At 35.1% G+C, this 14,112-nt stretch overlaps 1 protein-coding gene and 1 pseudogene across 4 annotated transcripts; both read left to right on the top strand.

Annotated features, from left to right (window-relative positions):
• The window catches only part of LOC141660652 (zinc protease PQQL-like), a 31,730-nt pseudogene extending 25,983 nt beyond the window's left edge, over positions 1 to 5,747 (top strand).
• Positions 5,748 to 7,097: 1,350 nt separating this feature from the next.
• On the top strand, positions 7,098 to 12,002 carry LOC141724775 (O-fucosyltransferase 6-like). Of its 4 annotated transcripts, XR_012576897.1 has the most exons (8): positions 7,106 to 7,265; positions 8,818 to 8,896; positions 9,157 to 9,226; positions 9,459 to 9,555; positions 9,656 to 9,732; positions 11,059 to 11,137; positions 11,256 to 11,682; positions 11,779 to 12,002. XR_012576897.1 is itself a non-coding variant. In XM_074527035.1 (7 exons), the coding sequence occupies exons 2-6, from the start codon at positions 9,246 to 9,248 to the stop codon at positions 11,282 to 11,284; spliced, it is 264 nt and encodes an 87-aa protein (XP_074383136.1). In that variant the 5' UTR covers positions 7,098 to 8,896; positions 9,157 to 9,245; the 3' UTR covers positions 11,285 to 11,682; positions 11,779 to 12,002. The 4 variants fall into 4 exon arrangements, 3 of the variants coding, with proteins under 3 accessions (XP_074383136.1, XP_074383135.1, XP_074383137.1); XM_074527035.1 differs by having other exon boundaries at positions 7,098 to 8,896; positions 9,157 to 9,248; positions 11,059 to 11,116; XM_074527034.1 differs by having other exon boundaries at positions 7,102 to 8,896; positions 11,059 to 11,116.
• The last annotated feature ends 2,110 nt before the right edge of the window (positions 12,003 to 14,112 follow it).

The following is a 14,112-nucleotide window of genomic DNA, read 5'->3' as shown; positions in this document are numbered from 1 at the left end:
TCTAACATGCATCAGACAGTCCATCCTTTGAGAATTCCACTTGAGGAATACCTCTTACCAAATCTTCCCTGACTAGCTCATTCATAGTCTTGAAGTTAAGGTGGGACAGTTTCTTGTGCCATAGCCAACTTTCATCTTGACTTGCCTTGCTAAATAGACAAATGACAGATTCTGCATTTGATGAGTTTAAATCTGCTAAGTACACATTTCCTTTTCTCACTCCAGTGAGAACCACTTTATTGTTTCTCTTGTTGGTCACAACACAGGCTTCAAAATTGAAAGTTACTGAGTTGCCCTTGTCATAAAGTTCGCTGATACTCAACAAATTATGCTTGAGTCCATCCATCAGGGAAACTTCCTCAATAATGGCATTGTCTTTTGAAATCAAGCCATATCCCATAGTAAAACCCTTGCTGTCATCTCCAAAAGTAATACTTGGGCCAGCTCTCTATTTGAACTCAGTGAACAGGGTAGAATCTCCAGTCATGTGCCTTGAGCACCCACTATCCAAATACCAAAGATTCTTTCTGTTTCCCTGCACACAAAAAAATCAAATCAAGTTGATTTTGGTACCCAAGTTTCCTTGGGTCTTGTTTTGTTAGCCTTTTTCTTAGATTTCTTAGGCTTGTCCTTATTTGACTTAAGCATTTGAGATTCATCCTTAGCCAATTGAGTAGAACCCTTAAAACCATTCATCATTGCAGAATTATCATGCACAGACTGATTAACATAGAAAGGCATATTATGTGCAAACATGTTATTCCAATATGGCATCTAAATGGCATTCGTGACATACTAAATGCAGTATAGTAAGGATTTTGAGCAAATGGCATATTAGCAAACTGTGCATTCAAATTATGTGCAGGCATAACATTCACAGTCATGGTAGGCATACTGGGGAATGAAGGAGGTGCAGACATGGGAGCAGGCATAGCAAGTTGCAATTAATAGACAAATGATTAACACTACCACACTTAACACAGGTTTTTCATGGTGCATATTTATCAGGTGTGTAGTTGTTATGTTTGTTAATTTCTACTTTCCCGTTCCTATTGTTTTTCCTTTTAGATTATGTTCTCACTTCAATTTTCTCCTGTCTTTCACTCAATTGCTTGATAGACAGATGTCCTATATTGACTCTCTTGTTTTTGTTCACTTGACTTGTTTCTCCTGAAACAAAGTTCTTAGAAACTGATCCATATTTCTCATTTAGTTTAGCTAGTTTTGCTTTGCTAACTAGCTCTCTTTCACTCAACGGATGTGATTCCTTGTCTTTCGATGGATAATCCTTTTGGTCTTTCGACGGATAACATTCATCATCCATCAAATCAACATCCGTTGAAAGTCCTCTTACTAAATTGGAATCTAGTTTCTCCTTGCTCTTTTTTCAGGCTTCATCATAGAAAGATTCTATACCTTGGACTTTAGTAATCTGACCATGAACATCTCTAGATGATTTCCATGCCTCGATTACTTCATGTTCTCATTCAAGCTGCTTTCTTAAAATCTCCTCTTTCTTTAAGGATTCAGTTAGTTCATCTTTAGCAATCTTGCATTCTATCTTCAATTTTTCAAACTCAACAAATTGAGTTTCTAACACAGTATTTCTTTCACTTAAAAATAAATTGTTCTCTTTAAGTTTGGTGTTTTCTTTAGTGAGAGACTTGAGTGTAACACGCAGATGATATAATTCAGTAGACATGTCATTTATGGCATCATTACACCCAACTTTAGATAAATGTGCAAGGTTAGTGGTAATTACCTGATTTCTTGATGAACTGACCTCTGTTTCATCTGATTCGTCCATAAGTTCTAGATTGACATAGCTTGTATCTTCATCCTCATCTAATCCATCTACAGCCCAATCATTTTCTTGTATGATGAAAGCCCTTTCATTTTGTTTGAGCAACTCAAAGTATTTTTGTTTGTAATCAACAGACTTAAACTCCTTTTTACCAGAATCAGACTTTTCGCATTCACTAGCAAAATGACTTGTCAAGCCACACTTGAAACATTTGAATTTAAACTTATCAACCATGTTTCTGTTTCACTTGGCAGCTCCAAAATTCTTCTTGAATTTGAGCTTGACAAATCTCCTGGATAGAAAAGAAAGATACTCATCTATGTCATCCATGACATCTTGACTAAGATTGTCTTCATGTTCAGCTACTAGCCCTTTTTCCCTTGCCTTCACAAACTCTATGGTTTGGTGCAGATTCAACAGCTTCAACCTTTATCTCCTTCTCCTTTTCTTGCTCAACAACTAATGCAATTGATCCTCCCTTCTTTCTTCCTTTCTCCAGCTTCTCATCTTGCACTATTTCAAGATCATAGGTCTTTAGAATCCCATACAGTCTATCCAAGGTGAACTCCTTATAATCTTGAGAATTTCGCAATGATACTATCATAGGCTTCCATTCCTTTGGCAGAGATCTAAGGAATTTGAGGTTTGAGTCTTTTGTTTAATAGACCCTTCCATGCAGTTTTAGAGCATTCAGTAGTTTTTGAAATCTACTGAAAATGTCAGTCAATGACTCACTTTCTTCACTATGAAAATGCTCATATTGCTGAATCAAGAGTTGCATTTATTCTCCCTTACCTGCTCAGTTCCATCACATATAACTTGAATTGTGTCCCAGATATCCTTAGCAGTTTTGCAGTTTATGATGTTGTCAAACATGTCACCATCAACACCATTAAACAAAATGTTCATGGCGTTTTTATCGTTATGAACTTGTTTATTATCAGGATCAGACCATTCTGCTCTAGGCTTTGGGATAGATGCTTCATTTCCTGTAGCAGCTCTCATAGGGACATGTGAACCTTTCTCAATGTAGTCCACATATGCTTCATCTTGAGATGGGAGATGCAGGTGCATCTTTACCTTCCAATGGCAATAATTGTCTTTGTCCAGAAATGAAATCTTTACTCCAACATCTTTTCTGCTCATCTTGTTAGTTGTTGTGATCTTTAAACTCTTTGTTCTTCAAGAGCTTGCTCTGATACCAAATGTTATTCCCAAACAATCTAAACAAGAATTACAGAGAAGGGGGGTTGAATGGAATTCTGGCTTCCTTTTAGATTTCAAGAACAGTTATTCTACAAATAAATAACTATGTTTGATTTTGCAATAGTGCGAAATGAAAGTCAAATAAAAATCGAAACATAAAGTATTTAAATACAAGTATTTAAAAACTTTCTAGTAGATTGAAATTTTGCACTAGAGATATATATTAAGTAGAGAACTATGTGTTACAAAGTGTACACAGCTGCTTACAAGTTGAACAATAAGAACAGAGAAATTCTTTACAGATTTTGCCTTATCTATTCCTCTGGTAATTGCTTACTTACTTGGATGTTATTAAACTTGCTACTCTTGGTTTATATATCACCAAGTTACATGATAAAAAGAAAAGTAAATAAGATAAACTATTTCTAGTCTAATTTCATGTTTCTACACTTCTCTTTCCAGCATCTTTGAATATCTTCAGTTTAGCATGGAAATGGAAATGCTTCTTTGTTCTCTAAAATTTGAATTAGGCTACCACACTCCATTTGCATACAATCAATGCATGTGACTGTCAAGTCACTATCAACTATTCTTTTGAATTTGATCATCCGTTGAAAATCAGATTGATCATCCGTTGAAACTCAGATTGACCATCCGTTGAAACTCTATTTGATCATCCGTCGAGACTTAAGTTGATCATCCGCTGAAGCTTTGTGAATCATCTATTGAGACTGTCTTCTTGGCAGTTAACTCTATTTCATTTATACAAGATTACAAGGAATCTAATATTTACAATTAATCATCCTATCTTACATATCAATCTAGTAGTCAACATGACTTAAACATTCTACAACATCTAGTTCACTAAGTCATTTAAGTATGCAGAAATGTGCTACTAATCTTATTATTACATAAGCTACTCTTTCAATGGATGTTGAAATGATCATCCGTTGAAAGCTACAAAATCATTTAACTAAAATCTAGTTACTGTTTTGTTTAGGTTATTATCAAATGCATAACATATTCCTGACAGTCTAAGTAAAGTGATTAGGTCAAGGTAGCAATTAGAGTTATGGTGTGGAGTCATTTGAAGTCTCATTTAAACCTAATGCTATATCTTGGATGTTGTTTTTATTTTATCTCAGGACCTTAGTAGTGATAGCGATTCAGACTCTAAGCATAGTTTTCCTGGTTCCCCAGTGGACTCTATTCCACCCCCTTCAGTGGAGACCTTGTATGTTAGTTCAGACCCTGAGGAGGACCCATCTGAGAGGAGTGAGGCTCCTATACATGTTCATCCCCTGAGACCAGATCCAGAGACCCCAGCCCATAAGCGAGAGTATGTTATGCCTGTGCTTGTGCCTGTTAGTGTTGGTGGCAAGTTGGCCCAGGATCGAGATTTTGTTTACTCCCGTATTCCTGAGTTGGGAGCTTTGGTGGATAGACTAGCTTGTGAGTCTAGGAAGCAGACGTCGGTACTAGAGGATGAGTGGAGAGTTCGTATTCAGATTGTGGAGCAGGTTTTCTGGAGGAGATTGGATGAGGGACCATCTTCCAGTGATGCTGATGCTGAGGCCCGGAGGGTGCATAAGATCATTCGATGGATTCTGACAGTATTAAGGGAGATTTTTGATAGTTAGTGAGGTTGTGACTTCAGACGGGACATTTGGTGGAGCCCGTGGTTGTTATGGTTTCTTTTCAGCGCTGGTAAGCTTTGGGATACTTGGTCAGATGCCGGGATCCCTTTTCTTTTCATGTTGTATTGTATTTCAGAACTAGTGTTGATTGCAGTAGTAGCAGTTAGGTAGAAGTTAGGGGTAGATAGGGGGATATTTTCCAGTTTTTCCTCTGTTTAACCCTGTTTTATTATACCTTATATCAGCACTTGTTGTACTTGAACCTTTTATCTATGTCCCTTGAATCGTTAAATAAATCATGCATCTTGTTTTATATTGTGGACCTTGGAATTATCATAAACTATTCTGCATACCATGTTTCCAAGCAACCGTACTTAACATCCTGTGAAAACATACATTATATCATTTGAGAACCCTAACTGATGAGCGAATTATGTAGTAATAGGATTGCATGCACAATTGGGTAAAACTTAAAACCCGCAAAGCTATTTCTAAAAAGTTTCTATTGATATGTATGTCATGCTATCGTATTGCTAAATAATTCCTCAATCAGGTTTGTAAGAAATGGCCACTTCACCAAATTGCCAAGAAGAAGAAACTCAAACCCAAAATTAAGAACAAAACCAAGATACTCATATGATGAACCGACTCTTTAAACTTTTACAACAGCCCTCAGCCCCTAAAGTTGGTAATTTCAAGCAATTTCAGTCTGTACATCCCACAGAGTTTGTAGGATTCCAGATCCGATTAAAGCTCAGTCTTGGTTGAGAGAAATAGAGAAGGATTTTGAGTTAGCAGAAGTTAAGAATGACAAGAAGGCGCAGTACGCGAGTTATTATCTTAAGGATGAGGCTAGTTATTGGTGGGAATCCTTTAAGGTGTTGCTTGAAGGAAAATTTATAACCTGGGAGAAGTTTACAGAGATGTTTTTAGGGAAGTATTTTCCAAGTTATATGCAAGACCAGTTGGAAATGAGGTTTCTGAATCTTAGACAAGAAGACATGACAGTGGCAGAATATGAAGTGAAGTTTTCGGAAGTGGCAAGATTTGCGCCCGAGTATGTGAATACCGAAGCAAAGAAAGCCAAAAGATTCCAGTAAGGATTGAAACCAGGGATTTGAAGTCAGGTGGCTCTTCTTGAAATAAGGAATTATGTCGCGTTAGTTCAGAAATCGATGATTATAGAAGGAGAAAGAGAAGCAACTAAGAGGGAAAGTGAAGGAAAGAAGAGGAAGTTTGAGGAATGTGAACATGACCACGAAAGTTCTAAGTTTGGGAAGAATGCCGGAAATCAGAACCAGAAGTTTCAGAAGTTTAAGCCCGGGAACGGAAATCATAAGAATCGTTTCCAGAAGATGGGATAACCAGTAAAGGACAATAGACCCGAGATTCAGGAGTGCAAGAATTATGGAAAGCGACATCCGGGGAGGTGCAATTAGCTGAATGTGACCTTTTTTAAGTGCAATCAGATAGGACACTACTCAACGGAATGCCCAAGCGGTACATGAAAACCATAGATGATATGTTTCAAGTATGGAAAGGTGGGTCATATGGAAAGGAACTGTAAGGAGCCTTTTCAGAAGGAAAGTATGCTTAGGATTGCTGGACCACCACCCTTAGCAGCACATCAGCTCAGCCAAGGGCAAGAACATTCAACATGACTATGAAAGATGCAGTGCAGAATATGGACGTGGTAGCAAGTACACTTTTTATAAACTTAGTAGAAGTCAAAGTGTTAATCGATTCTGGAGCTACTAGATCTTTTATTGCTGAAAGTGTTATTGATAGATTAAAGTGCATTGCGTACCCTCTTGAACCCAATTTGATTATAGAAGTAGCAAATCAAAAAAGAGTTATTGCCAATAGAATTTGTCCCAATTGCGAGTTGGTTATAGAAGGTCGACACTTTTCGGCTGACTTAATACCTTTTAAGTTAGGAGTCGACTTTTCGGCTGACTTAATACCTTTTAAGTTAGGGGAGTTCGAAGTTATATTAGGGATGGATTGGTTGTAAAATCACGATGCGCAAATCGAATGTGTAATAACTCGAATTTTTGAGATCTTGTAAAACGTTTAATGAATAGTAACACTGACAGACGGGAAAAACTTTTGAGCCCACACTATATAGGGCATGAGAAAATGAGTTTCGGAATTGATATTACGACCACTACTACAAATTTGAACTTAGTATACACTACTTGAATAACTCTTTTTTTATGTGCTATGCAAGAAAGCAACTTACATAACATTTTTCAAAAAAATGCTATGCAAGGTCATACCAAGTAAAATTAAAAATATATATAAATTAAAAATTAATAATAACATAGCGTTTATTTGGCAAGTGCTATGTAAGTTTTAAGTTGTATAGCGTTTGGGCAAGTGTTATATATGATAGTGTATTCTAAGTAAATTAATTTTATTTTTAAATACCTAGTTAACGGTTATAGAAGAGCTATTTAAGTAAACATATTGTAAGTTATCATAGGAGTAATTTATTTCTGCGACAAAATGCATCCGTCCGTCACCGCACTGATCGAGGCAATTTATAGAACCAGTCTGGGCAAATGAGCAAGCACTTTGAACCTCCATCGGAAAGTTTTTTCTGGATCTTCTCTGAGGTATGGTGTCTGGGTCTTTATCAATAGCTCTGCCTTTGATTCGAACAAATTAATCAAACGAATTTCATAGAGCCAATACTGACCATCATGTTAATTTTATACGATTTGTGAGTATCCTGCCTTCGTATCACATTCATATCAATTCGTGAGTATTCAAATTATGGGTTTTCTAATTTATGGTTTTTGATTAGGTTTTTTTTAACTTGATGGATTTTTAATTTTAGAGGTTTTAATTAGGGGTTATTCTACACTTGTTTTCCCTGTTTTAGTACTCAATCAGGCATACTTAGTTAGAGGTTTATCTTTTGTGTTTAATTTAGTTTTTCATAATTAGACCAAATGAAGGTGCTTGATGCTGATATGAGCAACCCAACTTATATACCTGGCATAACTATATTATCTCAGTTGCGATAATATGCACATCCTTATATTTATAGAATTGATCTTATCCCATAACAGAGAGCTAATCCTGACCATTTTTCTGATTATAGTCACTGTGTCTTCCTGGATTCCATGATACTTGGAATTAGTTATGCTATTCACATCAATATTTCTAGATGTGAAAAGATATGATTGAAAAATAGAGGTTTCACACATAAGTATAATTTATATTTACCATAACGACTTATTTACTTTGTAAGAGTTTGCAATTGAGAGATATTCTAAATTTGGTCCGGTCTTGATCAATGTGGTCAGTCACCTTAGTTTTTCTTATCTTCTTTGGAAAAATCAGAATATAAGTTTCAAAATTTTAGTAAATTTATTTGGTTAATATTGAGTTTGATTGATAATCTATAGATGTTATTGGTGTCGGTCCTTTCTCTATCTTCTTTAGAGTTTTAAAAAAAGCACAAGAGAGGGTAATCGTTTCTGCAAAGAAATGATCAGAAGTCTTGTATTTTAAGATTTTGGAAATTTGACGCCCCAAGAGGGTGGCAAAGGTGTGGTTGAGTAATACTTGAAGAGGGGAGGACCTTCTGATAAAAAAACACCCTCTAAAATTTACCTATAATTTAAGTGAAGATCTTCTCTGATTTTCCAGTCCTGTCACAAAAATAGCAAGTTGTACTCATCATTTATATAAGTATAATATGTGTTTACCATAATTCTTTCCAGTTTGGGAACCCCACTAAGAAATCTCAAAGATCATTTTTTTTTGAATTTCAAAGTATAGTCTAGTTTATATTTGTAGCTTAAATACTGGGAAGTTGAAAGCTGGTGCGATTTTGGTAGCCTTGTAGTCTCTATCAGAGAACAAGATACTCTCGAAAGCTCTAAACACGATGTAAGTACACAGTAGTAGTAGTTTAAAGCATGGACAACCGATATTGGTAAAGGTATGTTTTTATAATTCTGAAAATCATAGTAATACATGCTATAGTCTATATATACCAATTGAGATATATTTGTCGCTTTGACAAAGGCTTGTACATTTTCATGTTCATTTAAGTTTACTACAGTGTCATACCTAAGTTTTACATTTTCATATTTCACCTTGATAGCATTTTCTCTCTTTTATTATTCCATGACATCATTTCATTTATCTTTATAGTAGCGCTGGCATCTACGGTGAAGCCTAATAGTGCTAATGGTCATCATTATTCTGCAAGGAGCTTAGATTTCCATCCAGTGTAATAAATATTTCTTCTTTGTTAGATATAACTTAGTTTTTATACGAACTTAGAATTGAGGGAAATGCCTGATTTTTTTATATTTTTATATTTCAGTTGGAACAAACAAAGGCTATATTATATTTAGAGAATGTATATATTTAGAAAAAAAAGAAAGTCAGGGGTTAATGATGCATATATTGTTATTAAAATTTATAAATCTGAGGGATTTTTGTTAGTGATATTTAATCACTGCACATCTGTTATGCCTGTGATTGCAGGTAAGAAATGAAGCATGTCAATGTTATTCCGAATAGTGAATTCAAGGAGCACTGACAAGGACATGGAATGGTAAACATCCTTTATCAGAATGGTGTGTACGTTTCTGTCATCCAAACTAATTAAAATACCAATTTAGGAATTCTTACTAATAAGTGTAAGTTATGAATGAGACCCTGTGCCAAGTTATTGTTACTGAGGATATATTTTGATACAATTATTTTTTTGTAGTCCTTTCACTCTATAAATTTCAAATGTCGTGAAATGAGGTTTGATTGTATCTTTTTTTATTAATGTTTTTAAGGATTATGTTGGCAATGCAATAACTGATAAAGGTGATATTTCGAGATCGTGGTCCAAATACTTTTATGGATGCTGCAAGGCCAGCAATGACTTTGCAAGTAAGTTTATACTCGCCACACATACATACACCTAACACATACATTTTCGATTTCGTGATTGTTAATTAAGTTTAAGTTGTTTCTGCTATTCAATTAACAGAAGCTGAAGAAATCACACAGGAGAATCGGTACTTGTGCATTGCAACCAGTGGTGGTTTAAACCAACAAAGAACTGGGGTAAAGCTTCATCATTTAAATTGATGCAATAATGTGTCATGTAGATTGTGCTCCTTCTTGCATCTTTAATCTATCTTAGGTACTTTAAAACAATTTGCTTTAGGATAATTAATGTCAATACTTCGGTTCTGTGTAATAGCTACTTCAGACCAATTTCGAGGACATTTGAAAAAATTATTTGATTCATGATTGTGCAAGTATCTCTGTACTTAGTACGTGGATTGGAGTGTCCGAGTATTTGACACATGAATCCCAGCTTCCTAGGGTTGATCATATAGTCAAACACACCCTTTCTGACGTTTAATTTATTGACAATCTTCCCTCTTCCAAGTATCTATCAAATTTCTGATCTGTATAATAAATTTTAAGTTCCACTTAACTATCTTAATTATAGAGGTTCTACATGTACTTCAGAATGTTGGTCGTTGCCTATTCTAGCTAATCTGAACACATAAATGCATGATCTGCAGATAAATAAATAATTGAAACTTGATCCATGGCTAAAATGTGCATTTGTATATGTGTTTAAATAGAATGGTAAAGGGTGTATTGGACTTTATATACTGTTTTAGACTTTGCTAGAACCTAAGTAACCTGTCCAGAAATTTGGGTGGCCCTGTAATGTACTAACAAGAACCGTGCACTATTGGTACAAGTTAATGATGGTTGTGCCTTGATCTGGATTGTGCATTGTAAAATTTGTATGATGTATTTATGCTGGCATTTCATTGTTCATGTTTATATATGTTTTTGAGCTGGATTTTAACGATAAGATTGTCACATAAATGCATGATCTGCAGATAAATAAATAATTGAAACTTGATCCATGGCTAAAATGTGCATTTGTATATGTGTTTGAATAGAATGGTAAAGGGTGTATTGGACTTTATATACTGTTTTAGACTTTGCTAGAACCTAAGTAACCTGTCCAGAAATTTGGGTGGCCCTGTAATGGACTAACACGAACCGTGCACTATTGGTACAAGTTAATGATGGTTGTGCCTTGATCTGGATTGTGCATTGATGCTGGCATTTCATTGTTCATGTTTATATATGTTTTTGAGCTGGATTTTAATGATAAGATTATCACATGTCATCGTAGCTGATGTTACTTCTCTAGAGGAGTTGTTGCTAATATTAACTTAATAGGCAAACTGTAAAGAAAAGACTTCAGATTCTTAATAAATTAGTTTGACTGACTAAATCAAAGAGTAAATTGGAATGACTTTTGTGGATGGAAACACAACTACATTGATCATTTTGATATATTCATGCAATAGTATGTTTCGTGTATCAAGTTTGAACCTGATATGCTTGCATTCTCAGGTTGCTACTATGGTGGAGGAGAAAAGGAGAAAAATGAATTGGGCAAATTACGTAGAAGGTGGAAAACACTGCACATAAGGTTTCCAGATTTTGTTTGATTAGTATAACCTAAAACTCTTAAGGTTTCCCACAAGTCTATTTTAAGTAGGCTAAATGGTTCATGATAATCGGATAATAATCTCTTCTTTGATTTACAGATGAGCGACCCAGATATGTCAAGAAGTAAAGGGAAATGCCCACTTACTCCTGAAGAAGTAGGTCTAATGTTGACAGCACTGAGTTACAGTAAAGATGTTCATTTGTATGTGGCTTTAGGCGAATTATATCGAGGAGAAGAGACATTGGCTCCCCTGAAGGTACTCTTTCCAAATTTTCATTCGAAGGAAACCATAGCCAGCAAAGAAGGGTTAGAACCATTTTCGCGGTTTTCTTTTCGCATGGCTGTACTGGATAATATAGTATGTGATGAAAGCAATGTATTTGTTACCAACAATAATGGTAATATGGCTAATATGATCAACGAAGAAGCCAAAATTTGTTGTTGGCTCCGATTGGGCTGGCTTTGCTACTGCACTTCACCTCTGCAAGGCTTTAAAGCACACACGCGCAACCCCCTTAATAAAGGTACATAGATATATCATATGTATATATACTTTATTTAGTAACTTCTGTGAGTCAATTGATTCATCTGTAATGATGTGAACAATTGTTATTTTGTAGGATAAAGATGATGGGTTAAAAATGCAGTGTTGTTGAAGGGCGCCTGGTGTACTCTCATGATAGATAACTTTATAGACATGATGTTGCCAGCAGAGCAATAATTTTATTCTTTTCCATTCTTTCATAATTATGAGAAATTTTAGACTAGTATGCACAAGGATGCAATGTAAGGAATGATTTATTATCAGCTATGTTGCAGTAATTTCTAAATTGCTTTCAGGCTAGTACTTTCATTTTTTATTTGAGCATTTATCTTTCATATTGAATCTTTATAAAAAAATATTATTTTTTATTAAATTATGAAATTATTGTTGATGAAAATGAAATCAGAAAAAAAATTAATTTCTTTATCCAGTAAACAGCTGTTGAAGTAGTAAAATAAAGATAATGCTTGCATAGTACTTATACAAGTGTTATTGAAGTGTTAGCACTTATGTATCACTTCCTTACATAGCATTTTTAAAAATGGTATTTAAGTTCCGGTGGTTGCATAGCATAATAAGAAGTGCTATATAAGACACATGTACTTGCATAGCACTGGTGCAAAAAGAAATGCTATGTAAGTCCAAATATGTAGTAGTGGACTATACGTACCAAATGAATGTATGTAAACGCTATTAGTTTTCGAAGAAAACGAACTTTGAAAAACGACCGTAATTATGACTTATCGAGGATTACGGGAATCACAATATAATTACAAGACTAAAATCCTACAGATTTATATTCAAGCAGGATAAATAAAAATATAAGGAATAAATACGAAAGGAATTTCATTACGAACCACTTACGAGTAAGTATTACGGAGAACGTTTAAGTAACCGAGCGAATGCGTAAACGATTAATTAAACGTAACGCACTAACTAAATCATGGTAAGGAAGTAACCATGGTTACTTCATCAAATAGTGAGCTAACCATAGGATGACCAAGCTAGCTAGCAAATAGTGTGCTAAAGAGCTAACCTTGTAGTTTAGCTTGTATGCTAGCAAGCTACAAAGATATGTTCATGGATTTGGCAACAAAGAATAAACCTAGAATGCTATCCTAGGAAGAATAAAATCAAGTTGCAAAGATATCAAGTCACCTTCCAAGAAGCAACCTAGAAATCATCCAAGAGAAGCAACCAAGTAGTATAAATACCCCCCCCACAAAGCTTCCATTCAGGCAATTTGAAGAAAAAAAGGGAAATAGAAATTCAAAACTCCAAGCTCTAGTTCTTGTAAAATCACCCAATTAATTTCCAAGCCTCCTAGCAACTAAACTAAGGTAATAAAAACCTTTCATCTCTTTTTATCAAGGTTTGATGGGTGGAATAAATTCAAGAAACTCACTAGTGAATAGTGTGAATAGTAACCTCTCTTTGGTTTCTTGATTTCAATGGTGGTTTTAGGTTCTAAAAATCATACCAAGCACTTCCAAGCCTCCACCATCCTCAAGAACACATCTCAAGCTTTCAAGAAAGGTAAAAATCTTTTGCCTAACTTTATTTAAGGTTCATTTTTAAGATCCATTTGGTAGGTGTTAGTAAACCTAGCTTACTAAGTGTTATTGATGAAATCTTGATGATTAAGTTAAGTAGATTTAAGGTTGGTTGTTGTTGCCTCAAGAACATGATGTTCTTGAGAGGAGTTTGTGTGTTGATGATGATATGATGATTGTTGGTGGTTGTGTTGATAGTTAAGGCGTAAACGAAACCCCGATCGTAAACGTAACTTCGTTAAAACCAACAAACCGTAACTTTAAGTTTCTGCAGAAAGTCCCGAAGTTGTAAACTGTAGATTCTTGGAAAATAACCTTCGTTTAGGATATACAATGTTATAAGGATCGTTTAGGCGCTTGAATCACTTGATTCCGATTTACGGATCAAAAGTTATGGTCGTTTTAGCAAAAGTGATTCCCAATATAAAGGATAGACTTAAAAGTTTTCATAAATCATGAAATTTTTACAAAGAGTAACATATTGAGTTTACTAACTGTCATAAAAATTTCAAATACAAATAATGATTTCTCATTTTAATAAAAATATCGGAGCCGAGACCGCGCGAGTAGAAACCGTAAGAATCTTTAAGCGGAGCCGACAACGATAATGAGAATGAACTCAAGATACTTAGGAAAATGAAGTGACCATAAAGTGGTTATGACTTAAAAGAAATGTTAAGGGTAGTATGAGTTGAGAGGGGTATAATGAGTAGCACATGAGTGCGAGTTACCATAAATTAGGACGGAACCTAACGAAATGAAATATGTTTATGGTTATAGATTTCCGAGCGGAACCTAGAGCATCCTCCACCTCGAGATACCCAGGAAAGTTTACAAACCCAACTCCATTTTTACTG

Source organism: Apium graveolens, chromosome 5, assembly GCF_009905375.1.
Source record: "Apium graveolens cultivar Ventura chromosome 5, ASM990537v1, whole genome shotgun sequence".
Lineage (NCBI taxonomy): Eukaryota > Viridiplantae > Streptophyta > Magnoliopsida > Apiales > Apiaceae > Apium > Apium graveolens.
Note: the sequence above shows the minus strand (reverse complement) of the source record. Positions and strands in the feature narration are given on the sequence as shown.

What these genes read in the sequence shown, in the direction of transcription:
- LOC141724775 (XM_074527035.1), top strand. An exon ending in GGCCAGCAATGACTTTGCAA is followed by an intron (nt 9,556 to 9,655) that starts GTAAGTTTATAC and finishes TTCAATTAACAG; the next exon opens with AAGCTGAAGAAATCACACAG. An exon ending in TAAACCAACAAAGAACTGGG is followed by an intron (nt 9,733 to 11,058) that starts GTAAAGCTTCAT and finishes TTGCATTCTCAG; the next exon opens with GTTGCTACTATGGTGGAGGA.